General features: G+C 40.1%; 1 protein-coding gene across 1 annotated transcript in view; it reads left to right on the top strand.

The window, feature by feature from the left end:
• ATP6V1H (ATPase H+ transporting V1 subunit H) overlaps nucleotides 1-27,719 on the top strand; it is a 132,092-nt gene that overhangs the window by 85,018 nt on the left and 19,355 nt on the right. The window contains exon 13 of the mRNA XM_049853514.1: nucleotides 14,756-14,869. Coding sequence (XP_049709471.1) covers nucleotides 14,756-14,869 — 114 coding nt within the window. The remainder of the gene's footprint in view (nucleotides 1-14,755; nucleotides 14,870-27,719) is intronic.

Here is a 27,719-nt window from a genome sequence, read left to right on the forward strand (position 1 = left end):
TTGGTGGGTCAACTGAGACTCCATGATTAACAAGCTGTGAAGGCCCCAACAGGCCTCATTTGTCAAGTGGAGTCCAGATATGTCACCATATAGCAGGCCCCAACAGCATATTGGCTGTTTGTGAAAAAGTAATTAATACCACTTTGGGGGACACTTTGGCTCCCATTCCGCCACCTGAAGCAAAGCCATTGGTTTACTGGAGCCCTGTATTCACAGAGGTCCACTGAATGCTTGACCTGAATGCTTGATGGCTCAGCTAAGCTGAAACTTGGTAATACCCATCGGGCTGCTGGGGCTGTTTGATCTCAGCACCAGCTATGCTGAGACGAGCATGGACATGGTCACTAAAACTAAGTGGACAGGGTTTCAGGCTGGGTCGCAGCTCTGGCCATCATAGCTGATGAACTACTATATTTTTTACTGACTGCTGACTCTTGAGCTGTTGCCAGTGGCCTAACTGCTTGATCTGCCACTCAGGAAATAATAGTCTAGGATATTAGAGACACCCCTCACTGGGTGAGAACTATAGAAAAACAAGTCACAGTTACTGGTCAAACCCACACGGCCCGAACCAGCATTGGTGTTGGGATCCAACATAGTAACAGGCCTGGTAGCACACCCATCAGTCTTCACTGGCACTGAGGAAAGCATTCTGTGGTTCTGACGTGGAGGCTGGTTTCAGCAGAGCTTCAGGCTAAGACAGACTAGGAAAGATGCCTGACAATCTATTTCTAAAGCTTAACGAGTAAGAACCCTATGGATCACAACAGAACTTCGTCCAACAATAGTGTTGAAAGATGAGTCCCCCTAGGTTGGAAGGCACTCCAGATGCACAGTGGCTTCAGCAGTGGACTCAAGCCTACCAATACTTGTAAAGATGGTGCAGGACTAGATGACATTTCGTTATGTTGTACATGGGGTTGCTATGAGTTGGAACCTGCTTGTTGGCAACTAGCAACAACAATATATAAAAAGAATATATTTAGAGGAATATTGTAGTTTCTTACACCCTTCTCTTTTATCAGATGTTCCTGAATTTCTAATGTTTTTCTTAAGTTTAATATACTCTGGTTTAATGTGGGGGTACTTCTCTCCCTTTTAAAAAATAATTTTAGTGTCTTTATCCTTAAAATATGAAAAATCTTGAGGCGGGGCCAAGATGGTGGAGTAATCAGACTTCTGCGGTGGTCCCTCTTACAATAAAGACCCCAAAAAACAAGGGAATCAATCATATATGACAATCTAGGAACCTTGAACATCAAAGGCAAAGTGGAGGAATCGGACTGAGTGGCAGGGGGAGGGAGAGATAGAGATGGTTCAGAACCAATGAGGAGTTGCCAGACCTGAACCAGTGGGAACCAGCACCCTGCAGGTCAGCAAGCAGTGGCGTTTGGGATGTGTTTTCCAGATCAGGAGAGACCGAGTGGCGGAGAGTTCACTCACACCTCCAGAATCAGTGAAAATCAGCGCTGTTAGCAAAAGATGAGTACTTGTGTCTAATCTACTGCGTGGACCAAAAAACACCCCTTTGAAAAAAACTTCCACCCATTTAACTGACCCCTCCCCACACTGCACCGAGTCCCAAGCTGGCTTCAGTGATAGCTGGTTTCCCTGGGCCATCCGCCCAGCCTTGGAGAAGGTACAGATTAACAAACGGGGAAAAAATAAGCTGGGAGCTCAGGGCAGAAACAGTTCCTTTTCCCTAGGCATAGGCATAAGCGGTTCACATACTTTGAATGCCTTTCACCCCTGCATAGACCTGTTTGGCCCATTTCAACAGCATAGGCCCGCATTAGCACAGTACAACGGGGTATATACCTGATGGCTAACTTCAGCTGTTTCAGCTGTATGGTGGAGAGGCAGGTTTGTAATGTCTGACACCACTCTGCCTATTAAGTAAGGTCCTCACCTACCCACATCAGGGTCCTGAGGACTGGTGGCTTAACCCTCACCACCTAGCCACCCTCGACAGGGGTCCAAGGATGAGTGGTGACTGCCAATCCTTATAGCCAACAGCAATGGGTGCTCATAGTCCGGCTGCAAAACCTACCCACATAGGCACTCTAGGGAACAGGGACACACTTTCCTCACAGACACTCAGGGGCAGTTGTCATTCCCTGGCCTTGCTCAGTGCGTGACCCCTCTACTGCAGGCAGACGTCTATGCCTACACCAATCACCACTGCTCACGTAAGACTGTAGGTGAGAGCCTGCATCATACACTTGGTAACCAACTACCTAGACACCTGAGCTGAATCCATATAAGAAAAGTATAGGGACTTCTGGGCTCGTATACCTAGTAACGGCGCTAACCACCTGGTGAGAGGACGTTAGATCTTCAAAGGTGTTAAAGTCAAACTAGCTCACTCAAACACCCTATTCGAACACATCAAAACAAGAAGCAAGAACACAGCAAAAATAAATGAATACAATAACTTACTGATGGCTTAGAGACAATAGTCAATAAAGAAGCACGCCATGATGGCTTCAGCAGCCTCCCAAAACAAAGAATCAAGAAATCTTCTGGATGCAGGGAACTTCCTGGAACCACCAGAGGTAGAATACAAACGATTAATATACAGAACTCTTCAAGACATCAGGAAGGAGATCAGGCAAAACACAGAACAAGCCAAGGAACACAGAGACATAGCATGAGAGGAACTTAAGATTAGAGAAGAGCATAATGACAAATTTAATAGTCTCCAAGAATCCATAGAGAAACAGCAAACAAATTCAGAAGATTAATGATAAAATTTCAGAATTAGACAACTCAGTAGAAAGTCATAGGAGCACAGTTTAGACAATGGAAGACAGAATTAGTGAGATTGAAGATAAAGCACTTGACACCATAGTTGAGGAAGAATCAGGTAAAAGAATTAAAAAAAATGAAGAAACCCTAAGAATTCTGTGGGACTTTATCAAGAGTGATTGGAGTACCAGAACAGGGGGGATAACAAAAAACAGAATTGTTGAAGATTTGTTTGCAGAAGACTTCCCTAATACTGTGAAAGATGAGAAGATCGTTATCCAAGATGCTCATCGAGCCCCACACAATGTAGATCCCAAAAGAAAGTAACCAAGACATATAATGAAACTTGACAAAACCAAAGATAAAGATAGAATCTTAAGAGTGGCTAGGGATAAACGAAAAGTCACCTACAAAAGAATCAGTAAGACTCAGCTTGGACTATTCAGCGGAAACCATTCAGGCAAGAACGCAATGGGATGACATATATAAAGTCTCTCAGGAGAAAAAATTGTAAGCCAAGAATTATATATCCAGCAAAACCGTCTGTCAAATATGAAGGCGAAATTCGGGCATTTTCACATAACAGAAGTTTAGGGAATTTGCAAAAACCAAACGAAAATTATAAGAAATACGAAAGGGAGTCCTCTAGTTAGAAAATCAATAAAATCAGGTAACAACCCAAGACTAGAACACAGGATGGAGCAACCAGATATCAACCCAGATAGGGAAATCACAAAAATAAATCAAAACTAAAATGCTCAAAATAGGGAAACGGAGACGTCATTATGTAAAAGATGACAACGTTAAGTGAAAAAAGAGGGACTAAAAAGAAGTCATAGATCTATCATAGAGTCAGTCATGGTGATATAAAGAAATAAGTGTTTGGTTTAAACTTAGAAAAATAGGGGTATATATTAAGGTAACCCCAAATGAAACTGCCAATCCTACACATCAAAATAAAAAACAAGAAAAACATACTAAGCAAATACAAAAGCAACAGCAATGAAAAAGAGGAAAAAACTGTATATAAAGAAAAACTACTTAACACAGAAAATGAAGTGGAAAGAATACACTGTCAGCAATACACAAAAAAAGACATGAAAATGACAGCAGTAAACTCAAACCTATCCATAATTATGCTGAGTGTAAATGGACTAAATGCACCAATAGAGTGGAAGAATGGATAAAAAACACAATCTGTCCATATGCTGCCTACAAGAGACACACCTTAGACTTAAGACACAAACTAAAACTTAAAGGTTGGAAGAAAGTATATCAAGCAAACAATCAAAAAAGAGCTGGAGTGGCAGTGTTAATTTCTGACAAAATAGACTTTAAAGTAAAATCCACTGTGATGGATAAGGAAGGCACTATATAATGATTAAAAGGTTAATATACCAGGAAGATAGAACCATAATAAATATTTATGCACCCAACGACAGAGTTCCAAAATACATAAAACTGACTCTAACAGCACTGGAAAGAGAAATACACAGCTCCGCAATAATAGTAGGAGACTTCAACACATCACTTTTGGTGAAGGACAGAGCATCCAGAAGGAAGCTCAGTAATGACATGGAAGATCTAAATGCCACAGTCAAACATCTTGACCTCATAGACATATACAGAACACGCCACCCAACAACAGCCAAGTGTACTTTTTTTTCCAGCGCACATGGAACATTCTCCAGAGTAGACCACGTATTAGGTCATAAAGCAAGCCTTAACAGAATCCAAAGGGTCAAAATAGTGCAAAGCATCTTTTCTGACCATAAAGCCATAAAAGTAGAGATCAATAACAGAAAAAGCAAGGAAAAAAAATCAGACATAAGAAAACTGACTGAACAACAGCTTGCTCAAAAACTACTGGGTTATAGAAGAAATTAAGGACAGAATAAATTCATAGAATCAAATGAGAATGAAAACACTTCCTACCAGCACCTTTGAGACACAGCAGAAGCGGTGCTCAGAGGTCAATTTATAGCAATAAATGTCCACATACAAAAAGAAGAAAGAGCCAAAATCAAGAATTATCCCTACAATTTGAGCAAATAGAGAGCAGCAAAAGAAGCCCTCAGGTACCAGAAGAAAGCAAATAATAAAAATATTAGCAGAATTAAGTTAAATAGAGAACAAAGACAATTGGAAGAGTTAACAAGACCAAAAGCTTGTTCTTTGAAAGGATCAACAAAATTGATAAACCAATGGCCAAGGCGACAAAGGAAAAACAGGGGAGGAGGCAGATAACCTGAATAAGAAATAACATGGGCAATATCGTATCAGACCCAACTGAAATTAAAAGAATTGTAACAGAAACACTATGAGAAATTGTACTGTTAACGAATTTGAAAACCTAGAGGAAATGGACAAATTTCTAGAAACACACTGCCTACCTAAACTAACACAAACAGAGGTAGAATAACTAAATAAACCTATAACAAAAGAAGAAATTGAAAACATAATTTAAAAACTTCCAACAAAAAAAAGTCCTGGCCGTGACGGCTTCACTGGAGAATTCTTTTAAACTTTCAGAAAAGAGTTAACACCACTACTACTAAAGGTATTTCAGAGCATAGAAAAGGACCGAATACTCCCAAACTGATTCTGTGAAGCCGGCATAACCCTGATACAAAAACCAGGTAATGACACCACAAAAAAAGGAAATTACAAACCAATATCCCTTATGAACTTAGGTGCATAAATCCTCAACAAAGTTGTAGCCCCTAGAAGTCAACAACATATCAAAAAATAAGTCACCATGACCAGGTGAGATTCATACCAGGTATGCAGTGATGATTCAAGATTTGAAAAACAGTCACATAATATATAACACAAATAATAAAGACAAGAAACACATGATCTTATCAATTGATGCAGAAAAGGCATTTGACAAAGTCCAACACTTACTCATGATAAAAACTCTCAGCAAAATAGGAATAGAAGGGAACTTCCTCAGTGTAATAAAGGGCATTTATATAAAGCCAACAGCCAACATCATCCTAAATGGAGAGAGTCTGAGAGCATTCCCCTTGAGAACGGGAACCAGACAAGGATGCCCTTTATCACCACTCTCATTCAACATTGTGCTCGAGGCCCTAGCCAGAGCAGTTAGTCTAGAAAAAGAAATAAAGGGTATCCATATTGGTAATGAAGAAGGAAAAGTATCTCTATTTGCAGATGCTATGATCTTATACACAGAAAACCCTAAAGAATCCTCAAGAAAACTACTGGAACTGATAGAAGATTCCAGCAAAGTATCAGGATACAAGATAAATGATACAAAATTCAGTTGGATTCCTCTACGCCAACAAAGAGAACTTCGACAAGGAAACCACCATATCAATACCATTTATAATAGCCCCCAAGAAGATAAAATACTTAGGAATAAATCTAATCAGAGATGTACAAGACTTAAAAAAAAAAACACCCAGTGCCGTCAGAAAATTAAAAGACACTGCTGCACGAAATCAAGAGAGACCTACATAAGTGGAAAAACACTTGCTTATGGATAGGAAGACTCAACATTGTGAAAATTCTATTCTACCCAAAGCAATCTGTAGATACAAGCCAATCCTGATCCAAATTCCAATGGCATTTTTTAAGGAGATGAAGAAACAACCACCAACTTCATATGGGAAGAGGCCCGGCCAAGTAAAGCATTACTGAAAAAGAACAAAGTTAGAGGCCTCACATTACCTGATTTTAGAACCTATTATACTGCCACAGTAGTCAAAACAGCCTGGTACTGGTACCACAAGATACATAGACCAACGGAACAGAATGAGAATCCAGACATAAATTCATTCACCTATGAGCAGCTGATATTTGACAAAGGCCCGAAGTCTGTTAAATGGGGAAAAGATAGTCTCTTTAACAAATGGTGCTGGCATAACTGGATATCCATCTGCAAAAATGAAACAAGACCTGTACCTCACACCATGCACAAAAACTAACTCAAAATGGACCAAAGACCTAAATATAAAATCTGAAACAATAAAGAGCCCGGAAGAAAAAATAGGGACAATGCTAGGGGCCCTGATAAATGGCATAAACAGTATACATAACATTACTAACAATGCACAAACACTAGAAGAGAAACTAGATAACTGGGAGCTCCTGAAAATCGAGCACTTAAGCTCATGCACGGATGTCACTCAAAGAGTAAAAAGACAACCTACAGTCTGGGAAAAAAAAATTTGGCAATGACAAATCCGATCAGTGACTAATCTCTAAAATCTACAAGATACTGCAAAACCTCAACAACAAAAAGACAACCCAGTTAAAAAATGGGCAGGGGATATGAACAGGCACTTCATCAAAGAAGACATTCAGGAGGCTTATAGATGTGGAAATGCTCATGATCATTAGCCATTAAAGAAGTGCAAATCAAGACTACAATTAGATACTATCTCACCCCAGCAAGGTTGGCATTAATCCAAAAAACACAAAATAATAAATGTTGGAGAGGTTGTGGAGAGACTGGAACACTTAAAAACTGCTGGTGGGAATGTAAAATGGTGCAGCCACTTTTGAAATCGTTTTTGTGCTTCCTTAAAAAGCTCGAAATAGAACTATCATACTATCCAGCAATCCCACTCCTTGGGACATATCCTAGAGAAATAAGAGCTCTCACAGGAATAAATATATGCACACCCATGTTCATTGCAACACTGTTCATAATAGCAAAAAGATGGAAACAACCGGGGTGCCCATCAATGGATGAATGGATAAATTATGGTATATTCCCATGTTGGAATTCTACACAGTCGTAGAGAGCAACCGTGAATCCGTGAAACGTCTCAAACATGGAGGAATCTGGAAGGCATTATGCTGAGTGAAATTAGTCAGTTGAAAAAGGACAAATATTGTATGAAAACACTATGATAAGAACTCAAGAAAAGGTTTAAACACAAAAGGTTTTAATTATTCACTAATTAGATAGTAGACAAGAATTATTTTAGGTGAAGGGAAGGACAACACATAATACAGGGGAACTCAGCACAACTGGACTAAACCAAAAGCTAAGAAGTTTTCTGAATGGAACCAAAGGCTTCAAGGGACAGAGTATCAGGGCAAGTGTCTGGGGAACATGGTTTCAGGGGACATCTGGGTCAATTTGCATAATAAAGTATTTTAAGGAAACACTGCATCCTACATTGGTGAGTGGCATCTGGGGTCTTAACAGTTAGCAAGCGGCCATCTAAGATGCATGAATTGGCCCCAGCCCACCTGGAGCAAAGGAGAATGAAGAACACCAAAGACATGATGAGTCCAAGAGACAGAAAGGGCCACGTAAATCAGAGACTTCATCAGCCTGGGACCGGAAGGAACTAGATGGTGCCCGGCTACCACCAGTGATTGCCCTGACAGGGAACACAATGGAGAATCCCTGATGGACCAGGAGAAAAGTAGGATGCAGACCTCAAATTTTAGTACAAAGAGCAGACTTAATGGTCTGACTGAGGCTGGAAGGACCTCAGAGGTCATGGCCTCTGGAATCTCTGTTAGCCCAAAACCGAAACCATTCCCGAAGTCTACTCGACAAAGATTAGACTGGGCTGTAAGACATAAAATGATACTGGTGAGGAGTGTTCTTCTTAGCTCAAGTAGATACATGAGACTAAATGGGCAGCTCCTGTCTAGAGGCACGATGAGAAGGCAGAGGGGGACAGGAGCTGGCTGAGTGGACACAGGATATACAGGGTAGAGAGGAGGAGTGTGCTGTCACATTATAGGAAGAGCAGCTAGGGTTACATAACAATGTGTGTCCAAGTTTTTGTGTGAGAAGCTGACTTAAACTGTAAACTTTAACTTAGAGTAAAAAAAAAAAAAAAAAGTTTGTAATTACCCTGGTTAAATCTTAATGTCGGTTGTAGTTCTTTTAATACTTCAAATTATCCCCCAAATTCACTGTTTAGCATTAGCTTAAGTTGTTTTCTTTGTGTAAACCAGCTGCTGTCAAGTAGATTCTGACTCATAGCAACCCTGTAGGACAGAGTGGAGCTGCCCCATAGGGTTTCTGAGGCTGTAATCTTTACTGAAGCAGACTGCCACACCTTTCTCCTGAGGAGCAGCTAATGGGTTCGAACCACTGACCTTTTGGTGAGCAGCTGAGCACTTAACCACTGTACCGCCAGGGCTTCTAAAAATGTATACACTAGAGAGTAGAGACAGGGGCTGCATTAACAGTGTTCTCTCCTGCACAGGGTGGATGTGCTGAAGTGTTGTAATCCAGATGTTGGGAGGTAAGGACTGGGTGAGTCCGTTAAGGATGGAATTAGTGGAATATACAGTTGGTATTTGGCTAGGCCGTCAAGGAGTTTTTCGAGATCCTTGAGGGAACTGTATGTACAGAGGAACCAAAAACAAGGCTAAATATTCATGTTAGCATGGGTTTTTGCTCCACACTTCAGTATGGATTCTAGTAAGGTTGGCTGGAGCATGTGGATAGATGATCTCTCCTGTTTTCGTTAGACCTAAGTGCTGTGAATCAGAGATGGTCACAGGCCCTCAGTGTCTGCCACCTCCTCTCCAATACTGTCGTTTCCTCCTGTGTTTAAAGCCAGGACTGTGGGCTTCACAGAAAGTGAGATGCAGAGCTGTCACTGCCAGAGCCAGAGTGAAGAGGCAAGCCTACAAGTTGTGTTTGCTTACAGTACCTCGAGTCGGATCCCTCGAAGCTGACTTGCCCAGGCCTTCTCAGGCTCTGGTAGCCATCCAGGGCCCTGCTTCTTGAGGAAAAGAAAGAGAGATAATGGAAGTTGATCACAGGACAGGAGTAGAGATGGGGTCGGAAGAAGCCTTAGGTAGTCCCTTAAGTCACTACACTTGTGGGTGAAGGACAGGGACGAGAAAAAGAGAAGGCAGGTGGGTGGGGGCTGTTCCCTGACCTCTTTGGCCTTCAGAGTCACACTAGACACTGCTCACTGACTCAGGGTCCTTGGATTTGGTCAGCGCAGACCAGCAGTCCTCTGCTTTTGGGTGAGAGGAAGGAGGCAAAACACAATCTTCCCTTAGTGGAAGACACAAAGATGTGCAGATTATGTCCACGTATGTGAAACTACAGAAGAAAGGGACTGAGTAACTTGTCTGAGAGCATCTTGTCCTGACTTGTAAATCAGTATGCAGAATTGGGTTTGCTGTTTCATTCCTGTTATTTACCCGTTTTTTGCCTGAAAAACAGTACTGTTTACATATGGTTTATTATTATTTTTTTGGTTGGTGTTTATTTGGAATATATTACTGTATGATTCATATAACTTCATTAGCCTCCAAACAGCCATCAGTAGCATGCTAGACAATAGAACCCTTATCAGAATAATAGTTTATGTAAATTTAGCTTCATCATTTAGAACAGCATTAAGAGGGAAAAAGACCTTTAGTACAAACTATAAAAGTGCTGTGCTTTTTAGGATGTTTTAAAGTTTTCTCTAAAATTATATTTGTTTCACCAGTTGGTACATTTCTTATATGTTCTTACCAACATCGTGCTGTTTATGAAACACCAAACCAAACCTCTTGCCATTGGGTCAGTTCTGACTCATAGCAACCCTGTAGGGCAGAATAGAACTGCCCCGTAGGGTTTCATAGGAGCTTCTGATGGATTTGAACTGCCTACGTTTTGGTTAATAGCCGAGCTTTTAACCACTGCACCACAGTGAAGTACTTGAATCTAGTTCTCAATTAAATCACCAAAGTATCCTGCCTTTGTAATGATGCCCTGTCTTGGTCTACCAACTGGCAAGATTTTTTTTCCCACCATTTTATTTCTACCCCCGTAGATTTTCAGACAACTGTGGTGGTATCTGATTAGTCTGGAAGTAGTTGGTGTGTAATTACACCTGACATTTAGGAGATGAGAAATGGTGGTTTATTTTACAGCCGTAAGTCTCAGTGGGTTGGAGATTGTCCATCTCTCTGTGTGAGATTACAGAATCTCAGGTGGAGTGCAGTAACATGAATAGTTTAAAAATGAACGCTTAATAAATCAACACAAGAGTAAGTTATTAAAAGCAAAGCTCTTCAGAGTTTTCTTGGTGGTGATACAAGAAGATAGTGTAAGGTGCAAGGGTTTAAAATGTCAAGAAAATACAGCTCTACAGAGCTCTAGACAACACACTCGTTGTGAGGATTAAATGAGATAAAAAGTGTAGAGCATTTACCCCACATAGAAAAAGTGCAGGTATTATTACCATTATTGTTATATACAGCACGGGGTCTGTTTTTCCTTCTGTTATATTTCACACATAATGCAACTTTCTGAGAGTGTGTGTCTATTCATATATTTCCGTGTGTTGGATGTATTCAGAAGTGGCCCAATGAATAACCCACTTCTGGCTGCTGAATTCTGAACCATTTGGGAAACATGAAAAAGGAGAGAGCAGGTGGAGGCTGATAAAGCCGACATGGAAGAAGGTGGTGCGTGCACAGTAGGCACTTAGCCTTCCTGACACCGAGTTCCACACCTGGGCCAGCTCATTGGCCCAGTGGCACCGGGCCCTTGTAGAAGGGAAAGGAAGGAGTGGAGACATGCACGGCCCATTGCTGCTTCCGAACTCACCACTCATGGTAGTACCCGCTGGGGAGGAGTAAGTGAGGGCAGGGGCTACGGGGTGTCTCCTGGTGTAGTGGAGATTTCCCCTGGCAGGCAGCGGCAGGGGTAAGAAGCCAACCCTGCCAACCCCCTTGAAGTAGTGTGAATAAACAGTTTGTGATGAAATAAGAACATGACCTTTTGATCCCCAACGTTCCTTTAAAATTTATTCAGTGATAATAATATCCCACGCCTTTGAGTGAAAATCAAACCTGGCAGGTCTCATCACTTTCTGTTCACCCTTTTGGTTATTTTAAATCACAGGTGGTTAGTTCAAAATATGAAATGACCCTTTTCACATTTATTCACCAGTATTTGTTCCCTCCTGTACTCCATGCCCTGGCAGATGAGAACCTGTGTCCTCTAGCTCACTCACAGTTGCTTTAGTTTCTATGGGGCTGGGAAATGGAAGTGGAGGTGAAGGGAGAAGCAGGGCCTTTGTGTTCTCTTACCTGTGCGTGTTGGAAGCTGATTCTTTTCGTGCAAACACTTTTTTGGGTTCATGGTAGGTGCCTCTCCTGAAACACCCAGCTGCAGCTCTTCGTAGGTTGGGGTGAGCCGTTGTTGTGTTTCCTCTGACCTGTGGTGACTCTTAAGCTCTGGAGATGTAGGCTGGTCCCATCGCAGCCGCCTCCACCCCCTATGCAGGGTGCTGTGGCCTCTCAGGCTTGTGCCGGGAACCAGGCCCCTTGCCCTTCCACTTGCAGGACATCCTTCAGTCTCTTGTCACGCTGGGACCTGGGAAACTCACTAAGCGGGGCCTCAGAGTTAAAATTGTTCTCTGTCTTTGTAAGTTCTGCATGTGGTATTATTTGACAAATCTACTTCGGTGTCTGAAACCTGTGGACTTGGCATCTTGGTTGAAATTAAGACAGAAGGAGTTCTGTGTTACCACCATATCACGTACATGTATTATATACATGCCAGTTTCAACAGTTCCAGAACATTAGAAGGTACTAGAATATCATTAATGATTACAAAGATATTGGGTAAACCAATGTTTACTTAAATAATTTGTCAGCATGGGCAAGTATTTCCTAGTGTGGCAGTTGATAATTTCAAGCACATGTGAGAGTTGGGCACATTGAACCTTGTAGGTTCCTTGTTCCTGCATCTTAATCCTGATTTGTATGCTTTTCTTTTGAATTTCTGTTCTCTGTCATTTGTCCCCATGGCTATTCCAGGCTACTCACTGCTCTTGTAATAAAAAAATAGTACATGCAAATTACGTGGTAGATTTGCCATTGTTATTATTTTGAGTTCAGTAATGGTATGCTGCTGTAGTTGAGGAAAGGATTACCCCCAGGCAGTATTGCTGCAGTAAAGGTCCATCTTGTTTGAAGACCTGCTTGTCCTTTAACTGTGAGAATGAGATTTGATGAAAGAGAAACTGTACAGTAGCCAAAAGTCTCAGCGTACTCTCAGGTTGCCTTCGCTTTGGACCTGCAGTATATTCTGCTTAAAATAGCATTTCAAATAAATCGAGAAGAGTTTGACTATTGTTTTATAATCTGCCTTTAAGAATTAATGTTATGTCATTAAATACTCTTTAGCCAGGTGGGCTTTAATGGCCAAGTAACACATTCCCTTAGTAAATATTTAATGAGTGCCTTCTGTCTCGAGCCCTGGGAGTTTAAGGGTGAGTGAAGCCATGCATAGTTCTGGCCCTGATGGAACTTCTTATATAATGGAGAAGACAAATTTAATAGTCATTTAGAAACAAACTTGTAACTTAGGAGCATACAATGAAGGAGAGAGATATATCGCCATGAGAAGGATATATTAAGGGGATTAACATAATACTGGGCTAGGGACGACTTCTCTGAGGTAGTGACAGTTAAGCCAAGATCTGAAAGAGGTAGAGAGAGATCTCCATGAAGAGGGATAAACGGGAAAGCTTCTGGAGGAGAAAATAGGGCCTGCAGAGGTGTTGTGGCTGAAGAAACTGAAAGAAGGCTGGTGGGGTTAGGGTGCAGAGAGCATACTCTATGAAGCCAGAGAGGAGGGCTCAAGTCAGACTGTGAAGAAGGGCCTGGGTGGCCAGTTCAAGAGTTTCGGTCTTTGTGCTAAGAGCAGTAGGAAGTCACTGAATTGTTCTCAGCAGGGGAAGTGCCATTCAGATTTTTGGAGGAGCAGCTCCTACAGTGAAATGGCCTTATCTTACTTCAGGGACTGTTCCATGTGGGCTTCATGTCCTGAGTCTTCACAGCCATTCTGTCAGGAGGCGCCATTGTTCTGTTTGCCAGGGAGGAATTTACTAGGTTAAATTACTTGCCTGTTGTCATGTATCTGACAAAGAGCAGAACTGATATGTTAAATAAGATAATGTTGTAAACCATAGTGCCTTACATAACTAGACTCAATTAATATTTTTTTATTGTCCTTCTCCCCACAGTTCAATATATTTTTTAAAAAGGATGTTTGAAAAAGTCAAGTATAAAAAGACATTCAGATAACGTCTCCCTCACCTCTGTCCCCCATCCACCCATTTCTTACTGATCCATGAAGCCTTACTGATCCGTGAGGTTGTCTTAAACCACCAAATGCCCTATTGCATTAAGGTGTCACATTTCACTGACTGTGTAGGAGTGATACCTACCATCCGCAAGACAGTGCTGATGGACAAAGAATGGACAAGGAAGTTCATACTTTTATGCTGGAGCTAAGAAATGCCACAGCTGTAGCCCTAGCCACGCCCTTACAGAAGAAGAGAGAACTTCTTCCCATTCATAAAGTGAATAACCACTTTTCACTCTACATCTGCATCTGCAATTAAGCGGATTTTCAGGATGTTGGGGTGCAGCGGTAGACAGCAGCATCACACATCATGGTGCTCTTGGTAATGTGAATTCTCTCTTCTGTTTCACTTCCAAGGAGGCCACGTGGCATACTCCATCAGTATGAGAAAGGGCAGAGATCTTAAACTCAACAAGGTCTTTTTCGGAAAATTAATATGGCCTCTATTGGGTGCTTTCCACCGTGTTTCTCCTGCTGTCTGTGCCTAAGCCTGTATGTGTCACGTGTCGTGATTACTGATGGAATTGATACTGATGTTATGTTGTTAACGGGTATTAGATGATGTTCCATATACTTATTTTAAGTAAACCAGAAATACCAGTAATAAAGAAGTTAATTCTCAGCTACCTGTGAGGTGCCCAGGTAGATGCTGTTTTCTTGGAGTAGGAAATGAGACTAACAGTTGGATTTATAATTAGGAATTCAAAAGAGAAACTGTTTGAATACTTTTTATGTGTGATTCAGAGAAAATGATGTAAAAAAGCCAAGTGTGTTGGTTTACTTACCTATATTGTAACTTTTTAAAATCCCTTGGCATGCGTTTGAACTTTGTGCTTACTAGCAGCATGAGTTTGGAAGTGACTGAAGCGTCCTCAGCACTGCCCTTCTGCTCTGCAGGGTTATCGAGCAGCTCGGCGGGAAGCAGCTGGTGATGAACCACATGCACCACGAAGACCAGCAGGTCCGCTACAACGCTCTGTTGGCTGTGCAGAAGCTGATGGTGCACAACTGGTATGTGCTGGCCCTTCCTCGCGCCACAGGACCCTCTCTGAGAGATGGTAGTTCTTAAAGTCAGTGATTTTTATTACAAATCTAGAAAGATACTTTACTCAGAGCAGTGGCATGGTAGTTGTACAAAGTTAAACCGTGTTGTTTCAAGAAAGGTACATTCATCCTACCAGCATCAAAAATAGCTCCAGAAGCAGCTAAATGGACCCTTGAGACATAAAGTGAATTATTCTTTTTTTGAGTTGAGTGGGATACAGCTGGACAACCGATTAATTTGAGGACTATGAATTCGCAAGGTTTAATTATTCAGCATACGGTTATCCTGAATGGATTTTACCAGTTCACATAAAACCACTAAAAATAGATCGTTCAGTTTAGATTCAACTCTCAGATTTCATTCATTATAGCCCTTGGCTTTTGAAGTAACCAACGTCGTATTTTCTCTGTTCTTTTATTTTTAAATCAAAATTATTGACCTTTTTTAGCACTTAAAACAAGATAAATTAAAGAGTGCTGCTTAGACCTAATGGAGCCTTCTGTATGAATGAAGGAACTAACCAGGGTTCCCTTTGGCGTGGCTGTCTCAGCCGTGGCCTGGGGGTGCAGTACGTTCAGTGCTCTTCTGAATAGTTCATGTGCCTGTCCCCTACCCGTGGGAAACGTGTTTCTGTGAGGCGCGATGAATAGATACACGTGGCCTGTAGCTGACAATAATGCCGCCAGCCCTTCCAAAGGGAAGAATTAATGGAGCATTAGAATGGGTTTTGGAATGGTGTAGGCTAACAGTGTAGGAGAATATTCTGGAGTGCTGCTGTTGGATCATATGTTAAGTATCATGGTCTTGCCACTTCAGCACTTTTCTCATAGATCCTGACGTTTCTGCCTCCTTTCAACAACTACTTTTTGAGTACTTAACAAATTTGTCTCGGGATAAGTATAGCCAGAATTCTCCTTAGAAGCAAAGATAGGGAGACTTTGTCTTACATGCTTTGAACAGATTATCAGGAGGGTCCAGCCCCTGGAGAAGGACATTGTGCTTGGTAAAATAGAGGGTCAGCAAAAAAGAGGAAGACCCTCAGTGAGATGGATTGACACAGTGGGTGCAACAGTAGGCTCAAACATAGCAACAATTGTGAGGACGGTGCAGGCCTGGGCAGTGTTTGGCTTTGTTGTACATAGGGTTGCTGTGAGTCAGAACCAACAGCACCTAACAACAGTAACCAACTTTGGAGCCTGTTGTTCTAAGTGCTGGGCTGTGGATAGGACGGAAGAGGCTGCAGCTTCCTATCGGGTGGTTAGAGAAGTGTCTCTGAGGAGGCCAAACCATGAAGCTGAGACAGTGACGGTGAGGAGAAGCCAGCCATACAGTTCAGTTATTGGGGTGAGCATTTCATACTGGGGTATAGGGAATGAGAGGTGAAAAGCCATAAGACAGGAGTGAGCTTGGCTTGTTTAAAGCAATGCCTGCAGACATGTTTGGTTGTCACAGCTGGGGGCGATGATGCTACTGGCATCTAGTGGATAGAGGACAGGGATGTCTTTAAACATCCTGCAATGCACAGGAGAGCCCTCCACAACAGAGAATTATCCAACCCAAAATGTTAATAGTGCCAGGTTGAGAAGCTCTAAGTTAAAGAACGGGAAGAGAGCCAGTGTGGGAAAAGATGGGCTAGGAGAGGTGGGCAGGGGTCCGATCATGGAGGGTCTTGTAGGCTGCTTTTATACAAGGAGTTGAAAGCCATAAGGTTTTTCATGGGAGAATGAGAAGATTTGATTTATGTTTTCAAAAGATCACTTTGGTTACTTTATGGAGAATAGACATTTGAGGATTAGTGTGAAAGCAAGACAACCATTTAGGAGGCTCTCATGGTGGTCTCAGGTAGAGGTGGATGGAATAGGGTGATAAAAGTTGGGATAACAAGAAGTAGATGGGTTTGGGGTAGGTTTCAGATCTAGTGCTGGCAGCTCTTGATGGCCTGTGTTCTCAGTGCAAGAAGAATGAAATCAAAGCAGAGAGCATTCCAAATGTTTTTATGTAGCGGGGGAAAAGAAAATCAAGTCTGTCAGTAAAACAAATACTTCATTGGATTTCCATCCTTGTTTCACTTCACCCCAAGCTATAATTTTGAACATAAATGAATTATTTAGTAATTTGGCATCTCTTAGTTTGTTTATGTCTGCTTCGTGGAATTAGTTTGAAGAATGTTGATGTTTAATACAGTTGAAGCTGTTGGAACCAATGAGCTTTATGTTTGACAGAATGTTCCTCTGCGGTTTTCGTGTAACAGCCACAGGTCTATTTTCCATATTTGTAGGACTGTTGAAATGTAATTCTCGTTTTACTGATAAAATACAATTCATTTTGGTATTTCTTCTCTTGATGAATTTATTATTGGGTTTAGCAGCATTTATTTCATTTTTAATGTATATTCCTGATATGAAAGAAAAGAATTACGATAATGACTTTTCTTTTGCCAGTGGGGACAGGTTTTTGGTTGAGAATTTTTGTTTTTCGCGTGATCATGCACTGAAGTTGAAATGTTTAATATTAAATTTTTTTTTTGTTGAATTAAGGGACTTGACTTAGTCTCGTAGTAAATTTTTCAAAGAAAAGGAAAAAAAAGGAAGAGCAAATATCTTTCTACCAGAAACTGCTTTTGTGACTATCCCTTCTCTCCCTCTCTTATTATGGGCCAAGCTATTTTAACTTTAGAATTTTTAATTAAAAATATTTTAATTATGATAAATCTCCTTTGTATTTAATGGAGAAGCTTAGTATCAGTGTATTCCTATACCTTCTTTATAAAGAGTTCTTCACAGAAGAAAGGAAGATTAGAATTCATATGTGACTCTGGCGTTTTCTGCTAGAGAATGAAAATTGCTGAAATAATAGCAGTTTATTTCAATATCAGATTAATATGATGCTGAGTTGAATATAATTTGGACAGTAAATCTTCTGCAGAATATATCCCCAAATGCAAAAGGGCTTGTGATCACTGTCTTTATGTAGGCAACTAAGTTGTCTTTATTAAAACCATGACGGTAGAAGGCTGCCTTTTTACCTCGTGTGTAGGCTTTTCAGCGTTGTGGTACTGATGTTTAAAATATGTTTATTGCTTGAATCTTACAAAACATTCTTGGAATTATTTACTGTCACACCAAAAAAAAAAATTAAAAACTCGATCAACTTTGTTTTCTCTTAGCATTTTGTTCCGACTTAAAATGTTTTTATAAATGATGTATTTTAAAATAAATTAGTTAGAAATAATTAAAATATAATTATGGACAAAAATAGAACAAAAGTGTGCCTGAATGGCAGTGATAGCAGCTCTTTACCATTTTTTGCATGCTGTCTATAGTCAGTTTTTCTAACATACCCTTAGCTTTCTTTTCTGTGTTAAATTATTTTTAGATTATTTATATTGCGTTATGCTTAATGTATCTGTTTATTAGACCGAGTCATAATTTTTGATATGGTAAACTTAACGTATTCTTTTATTTCAGGGAATTTTTAAAAGTATAGTTTTAAAATTACATTGTAAGTGTAAAGTGGATGGAGACTTTTGAAATCATGGAACTAGGCTGGTTGCGGATCTTGATTTGGATTCACTTTTAAGGAGTTACGTATTAAGTTTCCTAATAAAGTAGAGATGGATTTCAGTTTATATAACATGGAGTTTAGAGTTTTGTAACAGACAAAAACACTGATTTAATTCTCTTTGATGATTTTATAATTGATCTCAAAATTATTTCAGTTAATCACAGGTCTTAGAATAGCCAGTGTTTCTCCCTTGCACTTGGGTATCTGTATCTACATGAAATAATCTGGATTACAGATAACCTAACCAAGTTGGTTCAGAGGTGCTAGAGTGGGAGAAAGAGCTGCTAGGGAGGACAGGGCGGCTGCCCAGCCCTGTGCACGCCCCTCTCTGAGGGCCCATAGCTCTCTACCCCACACTCTGTGGCATTCCTGTGCATCCCTGCTTTTTTGAGCAGTGCTGGATTTTTATATTTATAAATTTGGCAAAATATATAAATAATAACTTACCATAGAGAAATTTTGTAGATATCCCCAATTTTTGCTTTGTAATTTAACATCGTAAAATGTCGTCATTTTTCTCCCACAGAGTGATTTTAAATGTAATCAGCCTCTAATTCAGAAGCAACATATGTGCATTTGGACAGCTCAGGACTTCAGGAAAGAAACACTGAATTTTGTAGGTAGAGGGTCTCGTGGAGAATTTTCTGTTTGTGTTTCTAGCTGCTTTTTCAACCTTTTTTTTTTTTTTTATCTGAGCAGAATAACAAATTACAAGGGTTACCTGCCCTCTCTGGATCTTTAATGTGTAGATAAATTATAGTAACGGGGGAAGAGTTTCCAGGTCTGGGTGAATGCTGCTGTGTTCTCTGATGTTTACGTTTGCTTAGGACTATTCTTAATTATTCTGTAAGTGATTAAAGAGGCTTCTTGTGAACTGAATTGGAGGAAAAAACCTTGTTTTAACCTTTCAGCATTAATAATTATTAACATATTAACATTCCATAGGACTTTGAACACACACGTGACATTTACAGACTTAACATTTTCAAGGATTAATTTAGAAAATTGTGGTGTCTCTCTGGTGCCTTAAATTTTTCTCTGTGTTTTTATGACATTTTTAGTAGATGAACCTTTGAAAATGTCTTTAGTGTCATTGGCTGTGCATATTTTTCAGAAACAAATGTAACTAGATTTTAAAAAAACATCTAAATCAGGCCCAAGGAAAGAAGAGTTCTTTATTGCTCTTGGCCCACCATCGGTTGAGCAAACTCCCAGTCTTCCAGTCTAAAGATGCCCCTGCTTTGCTAATTAGGGATATTTTGAGGCAATACTGACTTACTTTCGTGGGCACTATGTAACAATTAGTCGATTTTGAAGATGCCAGCATAACATAAATCTTAGATTGCCACTTGGCCTGTGCTTTATAGATCCTTCAGAACCCAATTAAGGTATATTTGTCTTAAAAAGCCTTTCCTAACTAAACAAAACTAACACATGCACTTGACCCAACAGATTCTTACGACTTAGTCGCGTGCATCTCTGCTTGAAATTTGTGTTTGATTTTATATTGAATTATAAAGTACATAAGCTCAGTTATCTACCAGCGGTTTTATTTTCTTTATTGTCAAAGTGTTTCTTATCCACCTTTTCAAGATGTTTACTTAGGCTAGTACTTTGCAACAATCAGATAAACCTCAGTAGAATAGTCGATAGAGTATGCTAGAAAATAAAAATAAAGCAAATTTCATTTACTCACTTAGGGATTTAATTAAGTTTTTGAATTATTTTCTTAGTTTCCTTTTAAGTATGTTACCCAGATACTACATCTTGATGGGGGGTGGGGAACTCATGAATAACAGGAGTGAGTTGACAAGTTTTTGTCACTATTGAAAATTTGAAGAATCTGTTTAAAAAAAAAAAAGGTGATTAGCCTGCCATCTTAAGAAAGGTACCATTTCATGGAAATTATTCTCTAACTGAATTTTCATTAGATTTATATTTTAGAAGAATTTTACAATGATTTGGTTTTTTTTTTTCCCTAATATTCTAAATGTAGGTCCCCCCTTATATGAGTTCAATGAAGTTTATTTTCTTTTCTTAGTTACATTTTAAAAACAAATTGAGTAAAATGGTGCTGGAATGTTAGTACAAGGGCCAGAGTCTTTCTTAAAAGATCATATTTCTTATACCCACTTAGCATCAAAGTTCTGGAACATTTCTCTTTACTTCTGTACCTCTACAAGCTTTTTTTTTTTTTTTTTCTATTTTATTATGCTGTAAGCCAAAGTTTACAAATCAAGTGAGCTTCTCATACAAAAATTTGTATACACTTTCTGTGTACTCTTAGTTGTTCTCCCCTGAATGAGACAGCATGCTCCTCTCCACCCTGTATTCCCCGTGTCCATTTAGCCAGCTTCTGTCCCCCCTCTGCCTTCTCATCTCCCCTCCAGACAGGAGCTGCCCATGTAGTCTCATGTGACAACTTGAACCAAGAAGCTCACTCCTCACCAGTATCATTTTCTATCTTATAGTCCAGTTCAATCCCTGTCTGAAGAGTTGGTTTTGGGAGTGGTTCCAGTCTTGGGCTAACGGAACGTCCGGGGACCATGACCTTCAGAGTCCGTCTAGTCTCAGTCAGACCATTAAGTCTGGTCTTTTTATAAGCATTTGAGGTCTGCATCCCACTGCTTTCCTGCTACATCAGGGATTCTCTGTTGTGTTCCTTGTCAGGGCAGTCATCAGTTGTAGCCGAGCACCATCTAGTTCTTCTGGTCTCAGGCTGATGTAACCCACTGCCGTCAAGTCGATTCCGACTCATAGCGACCCCTATAGGACAGAGAACTGCCCGATAGAGTTTCCAAGGAGCGCCTGGTGGATTTGAAATGCCAACCTCTCGGTTAACAGCCGTAGCACTTAACCACTACGCCGCCAGGGTTTCCAGGCTGATGTAGTCTCTGATTTATGTGGCCCTTTCTGTCTCTTGGGTTCATAATTACCTTGTGTCTTTGGTGTTCTTCATTCTCCTTAGGTCCAGGTGGGTTGAGACCAATTGATGCATCCTAGATGGCCGCTTACTAGTGGGATGGAGAATGTTTTCTTAATAGATTTTATTAAGCCAGTTGATTTAGATGTCCCCTGGGAAAAAAAAAAAAAAAACCCAGACCTCTGCGCCTGCTACTCTGGCCTTTGAACCATTTGGTTTATTCAGGAAACTTCTTTGCTTTTGATTTAGTACACTTGTGCTGACCTCTCCTGAATTGTGTGTTGTCTTCCCTTTCACCTAAAATAGTTCGTATCTACCATCTAATTAGTGAATACCCCTCTCCCTCTATCCCTCCTCACCCTCATAACCATCAAAGAATATTTTCTTCTGTGTTTAAACTATTTCTTGAGTTCTTATAATAGCAGTTTAGCACAATATTTGTTCCTCTGCAACTGACCAATTTCACTCAGCATTCTTCCATGTTATGAAATGTTTCATGGATTCATTATTGTTCTTTATCAATGTGTAGTATTCCATTGTGTGAATATACCATAATTTATCCATTCATCCATTAATGGACACCTTGGTTGTTTCCATCTTTTTGCTATTGTAAACAGTGCTGCAGTGAACATGGGTGTGCATATATCTGTTCGTATAAAGACTCTCATTTCTCTGGGATATATTCCAAGGAGTGGGATTGCTGGGTTGTATGGTAGTTTTATTTCAAGCTTTGTAAGGAAGTGCCAGATCGATTTCCAAAGTGGTTGTACCATTATACATTCCCACCAGCAGTGTGTAAGTGTTCCAGTCTCTCCACAACCTCTCCAACATTTATTATTTTGTGTTTTTTTGGATTAATGCCAGCCTTGTTGGAGTGAAATGGTATCTCATTGCAGTTTTTATTTGCATATCTCTGATGGCTAATGATCGTGAGCATTTCCTCATGTAGCTGGTAGCTGCTTGAATGTCTTCTTTGGTGAAGTGTCTGTTCATATCCTTTGCCCATTTTTTAATTGGGCTATTTGTCTTTTTGTTGTTGAGTTTTTGTAGTATCATATGGATTTCAGAGATCAGATGCTGATCGGAAATGTCACGGCTAAAAACTTTTTCCCAGTCTGTAGGTAATCGTTTTACTCTTTTGGCAAAGTTTTTGGATGAGCTTAAGTGTTTGATTTTTAGGTGCTCTCAGTTATCTAGTTTCTTTTCTGGTGTTTGTGCATTGTTAGTAAAGTTTCGTGTACTGTTTATGCCATGTATTAGGGCTCCTAGCATTGTCCTTATTTTTTCTTCCATGATCTTTATCATTTTAGATTTTATATTTAGGTCTTTGATTCATTTTGACTTAGTTTTTGTGCATGGTATGATATATGGGTCTTGTTTCATTTTTTTGTAGCTAGATATCCAGTTATGCCATCACCATTTGTTGAAGAGACTGTCTTTTCCCCGTTTGACTGACTTTGGTCCTTCGTCAAATATCAACTGCTCATAGGTAGATGGATTGGTGTCTGGATTCTCAATTCTGTTTCATTGGTCTCTGTATCTGTTGTTGTACCAGTACCAGGCTGTTTTGACTACTGTGGTGGTATAATAGGTTCTAAAATCATGTAGTATGAGGCCTCCCACTTTGTTCTTCTTTTTCAGTAATACTTTACTTATCTGGGGCCTCTTTCCGTTCCACATGAAGTTGGTGATTTGTTTCTCCATCTCATTAAAAAATGTCATTGGGTTTTGGATCGGAATTGCATTGTATCTATAGATCGCTTTCGGTAGAACAGACATTTTTACAAGGTTGAGTCTTCCTATCCATGAGCAAGGTATGTTTTTCCACTTATGCAGATCTCTTTTGGTTTCTTGCAGTAGTGTCTTGTAATTTTGTTTGTATAGGTCTTAAGATTTATTCCTAAGTATTTTATCTCTTGGGGCTACTGTAAATGGTATTGATTTGGTGATTTCTTCTTTGACGTTCTTTTTGTTGATGTAGAGGAATCCAACTGATTTTTTGTATGTTTATCTTATATCCTGATACTCTGCTGAACTCTTTCTAGAAGCTTCTTGTCTCACCTTCCTTAAGGGCTAGATACGTTTAGAGGCCTGAAGTGAAAATAGTCTCTTGGCCCAAAGTTGTTCCTACCTTGCTAGGTATCCCAGAAATAACTTATGAGATAACACTTTAGTGTTTGGTTTGAAAACAGTGCTGTTCCATTTGTACCTGGTTAAGGATGGCGTAGTGGTTAAGTGCTACAGCTGCTAACCAAAACGTCGACAGTTCGAACCCACCAGGCGCTCCTTGAAAACTTTATGGGGCAGTTCTACTCTGTCCTATAGGGTTGCTGTGAGTTGGAATCGACTCAATGGCAATGGGCATGGTTTTTTGGTTTTAAGGGGTATTTACTTTTAACTCTGCATTAGCCCTCTCATCTCTAATATAGGTGTGGACAGGAATACTTATTATTCAATAAGTGCCAAAAGAGAATATGAAGTAGAAAACAAAGCTGTAGCTCACAGTTTGAGTGTTGTGTGATGAGGGCTATGACAGATGTATGACAAGGTGTGAGAGGAGCCTGGAAAATAGCCTAACCCACTTGGGCTTCCAAAGGGAAGCTTTCCTGAGGGAGTGACACTTGAGCTACAACTTGAGGATGGAGAAAGGAGTTCCTCAGTGAGGACATGGCTGGAGTACAGGGAGGAATGGAAGCATGCTGTGAGCTTGCCCTGCGCTGGGGAGCCACCTCAGAGTCGCTGGAGCAGAGAGTTGGGGCATGGCTGCATCACCATCGATTGCCGCCTTCAGAGTCATGTGCATTGTCTTGGGTTACAGGGAGAATCTAACATCATCACGGCAATCTGAATACCCATTTTATTCCTTTTAGGGTTTTGTTTTACGTAAATGAGGGATTTTTCTTTCTCATGTAACATGAGCCCTGTGTGTATAGACAATCTGAAGCAGTATAACTGCTCAAGAAGGTCGCAAAAGAAGCAAGCTTCCTTAACCTTCCTGCTCCTCAATCCTTAGGGTATGGCTTCATCCTTCCCACAGTGGAAAGGGGAAGTGTGAAAAGAAAAAAGTTTTCTTATAAACTTTGACTTTTTTTTCTCCTGTTTAATTGGAAAACATTTCAACTCTCCAGGTAGTCCCTGACTTATAACATATTCAGGTTACAACGAACCACACTTAGGACTGTCCGTTTTTCTTTTTATTTTTTGTACATCTCATCTTTAATACATCTTCCTGGGAGTTAAGTGAACACGCTCCAAGCTTTTGATCAGGATAATATAATGGAAGAGATCAGTGGAAAAATGGTCCATATGGCAGAAACCTTGAATTTAGAACTTGATATTGTTGATGTGGAACAGATCATAGATCACAAAGAAGGGGAATTAACAGATTAGGACTTAATAGATTTTGAAGAGGAAAGAAATAATAAGGAAGAAGAAAGAAGTTGTCAAAAAATTTTACAATGAAAGGATTAACTGGAGTTTTTTTCTACGCTAAATCAGGGCCTTCAGTTGCTTGAAAACATGGACCCAAACACTGATGGCTTTGCTAAAGTTGATAGGCAGATGCAGGAAGCAGTGAGATGTTACCACAAAATATATGAAGAAAAAAAGAAAAAGACCATTCAGACAACTCTCGCTAATTTTCTAACCAGAGATAATCCAGATGATTCAGAACCTTCCACAAGTGGAGTTATTACCACAACTGACAAAGTGCCAACTCTTCTTCATTGTCAGAGTAAATATTTATTATTTGTATATTTTTTATATCTAAGTTTATATGTAATGTTTCCAACCCCCAAAGGCAAAGATTGGATTTATAGAGATACTGATAATAAAAGGCAATAATAATGTAAACTAAAAAAAAAGAAAAAGTATTTGACTTACATCAGAACCAGCTTAAGACTGAGTCATCGAAACGGAATCCGGGGACTACCTGTACACCATGGATTGCCAGAAGAATGAACAAATCTGTGTCGAAGGAAATACAGCCAGAATCGTCCATAAATAGGAGCAAGGATGGCGAGATTTTGGCTCACTCACTTGGGACCTGTCATCAGGAGGGACCAATTGTTAGAGAAAGGACATCATGCTTGATAAAATAGAGGGTCAGTGAAAAACAGGGAGATACTCAATGAGATGGATTGACACAGTGCCTGCACCAGTGAGCTCAAACGTAGTAACAATTATGAGGATGGTGTAGGACTGGGCAGTGTTTCATTCTGTTATATATGGGGTAACTATGAGTTGGAGCCACCTTGACAGCATCTAACAACAACAGTGCCTTTTAAGACTGCAAATTGTATTCCTTGGTGCATACAGACCTGAATATTAAGAAAAAGATATAACAATTCAGTGAAGCATCTCTCTGGGTTGTATTGAGAGACTGGGGGAGAAGGTGAGAGGAATGACTAGGGCTTGTTCTGAGTAAGAATTTTATCCTATTTTAATTTTTCCTTTCCTTCTAGCACCTAAGAAACGTTAGATAAGATTCAATTCAGAAAAAATTGATGCAGTGTCTCAGTTACGGTTTTCTGAAAATGACATTAGATCTTTGATCTCTTCATGGGTTTTTGTTTGTACTTTCAGTGAAGGTTTACGGAACAAACTGGCTTCTCATTAAACAGTTAATATACATATTGTTTTATGATATTTGTTAACAACCTGATGACCTGTCAACACTGTCCTTCTCGACCTTGGGTTCCGTATTACCAGCTTTCCTGTTCCCTCCTGCCTTCTAGGCCTTGCCCCTGTGCTGATATGCCCGTTTAGTCTCTTTTTGTTTTATAAGCCTGTCTAATGTTTGGCTGAAGGGTGAACCTTGGGAGTGACTTCATTACTGAGCTAAAAGAGTGTTCGGAGGTCATACTCTGGGGCTTTCTCCAGTCTCTGTCAGGCTAGTAGCCTGGTCTATTTTTTGTGAATTAGAATTTTGTTCCACATTTTTATCCAGCTCTGTCTAGGACCCTCTATTGTGATCCCTGTTCAGAGCAGTTAGTGGTGGTAGCCAGGCACCATCTAGCTATACTGGATTCAGTCTGGTGGAAGCCATGGTAAATATTGTCCTTTGGACTAATCTTTCCCTTGTATGTTTAGTTTTCTTAAATTTTTTTTTGCTGCCAAAGGGGTGAGAACAGTGGAGTATCTTAGATGGGTGCTTACAGGCTTTTAAGACCCAGACACTACTCACCAAAGTAGAATGTAGAACATTTTCTTTATAAACTATGTTGTGCCAGTTGAGCTAGATGTTCCCCAAGACCAAGGTCCCCACAGCCCTCAGCCCAGCAATTCAGACCCCCAGGGAGTTTGGATGTGTTTCTGGAGCTTCCGTGACCTTGCCTTGTGCAGGTTAAGCTGGCTTCCCCAGTATTGTGTACTGTTTTACCCTTCACCAAAGTTACCACTTGTCTATTTAGTGTTTTTCATCCCCACCCCTCCGCTCCCTCTTAACCATCAAAGATTGTTTCTTTCTGTGTGTAAACCTTTCCATGAGTTTTTACAGTAATGGTCTCATATGATATTTGTCATTTTGTGATTGACTTATTTCACTCAGCATAATACCATGCAGATTCATCCATGTTGTGAGATGCTCTGCAGATTCATCATTGTTCTTTATCATCGTGTAATACCCCATTGTGTGCATGTACCATAGCTTGTTTATCCATTCATCTGTTGATGGGCATCTGGGTTGTTTCCATCTTTTTGTTTCTGTGAACAGTGCTACGGTGAACATGGGTGTGCATATGTCTATTCATTTGTGTGATGACAGTTATTTTTCTAGGATATATTCCTAGGCATGGGATTGCTGGGTCATATGGTATTTTTATTTCTAGCTTTCTAAGAAAGCACCATACTGTTTTCCAAAATGGCTGTATCATTTTGCATTCCTACCAACAATGCCAAAAAAATCCCATCTTCCTGCAGCCTCTCCAACATTTGTTATTTCCTGTTTTTTTTCATTCCTGCCAGTAATGCCAGGGTGAGATGATATCTCATTGTGGTTTTGATTTGCATTTCTCTAATGCCTCAGGATTGCAAGCATTTACTCATGTCACTTGGCCACTTTAATGTCTTCTTTGGCGAAGCGTCTGTTCGTTTCCTTTGCCCATTTTTTAATTAGATTATTTGTCTTTTTCTTGTAGAGTTGTTGGATTTTCCTATACATTTTAGAGATTAGACCTTTGCCTGATTTGTAATAGCCAAAAGTTTGTTCCCAGTCTAGATTCTCTTTTTACTCTTTTGGTGAAGCCTTTTGATGAGTGCAGGTGTTTGATTTTTAGAAGATCTCAGTTATCAAGCTTATCTTCTGAAGTTTTTGTATTGTTAGTTTTGTA

Source organism: Elephas maximus, chromosome 15 (assembly GCF_024166365.1).
Source record: "Elephas maximus indicus isolate mEleMax1 chromosome 15, mEleMax1 primary haplotype, whole genome shotgun sequence".
Lineage (NCBI taxonomy): Eukaryota > Metazoa > Chordata > Mammalia > Proboscidea > Elephantidae > Elephas > Elephas maximus.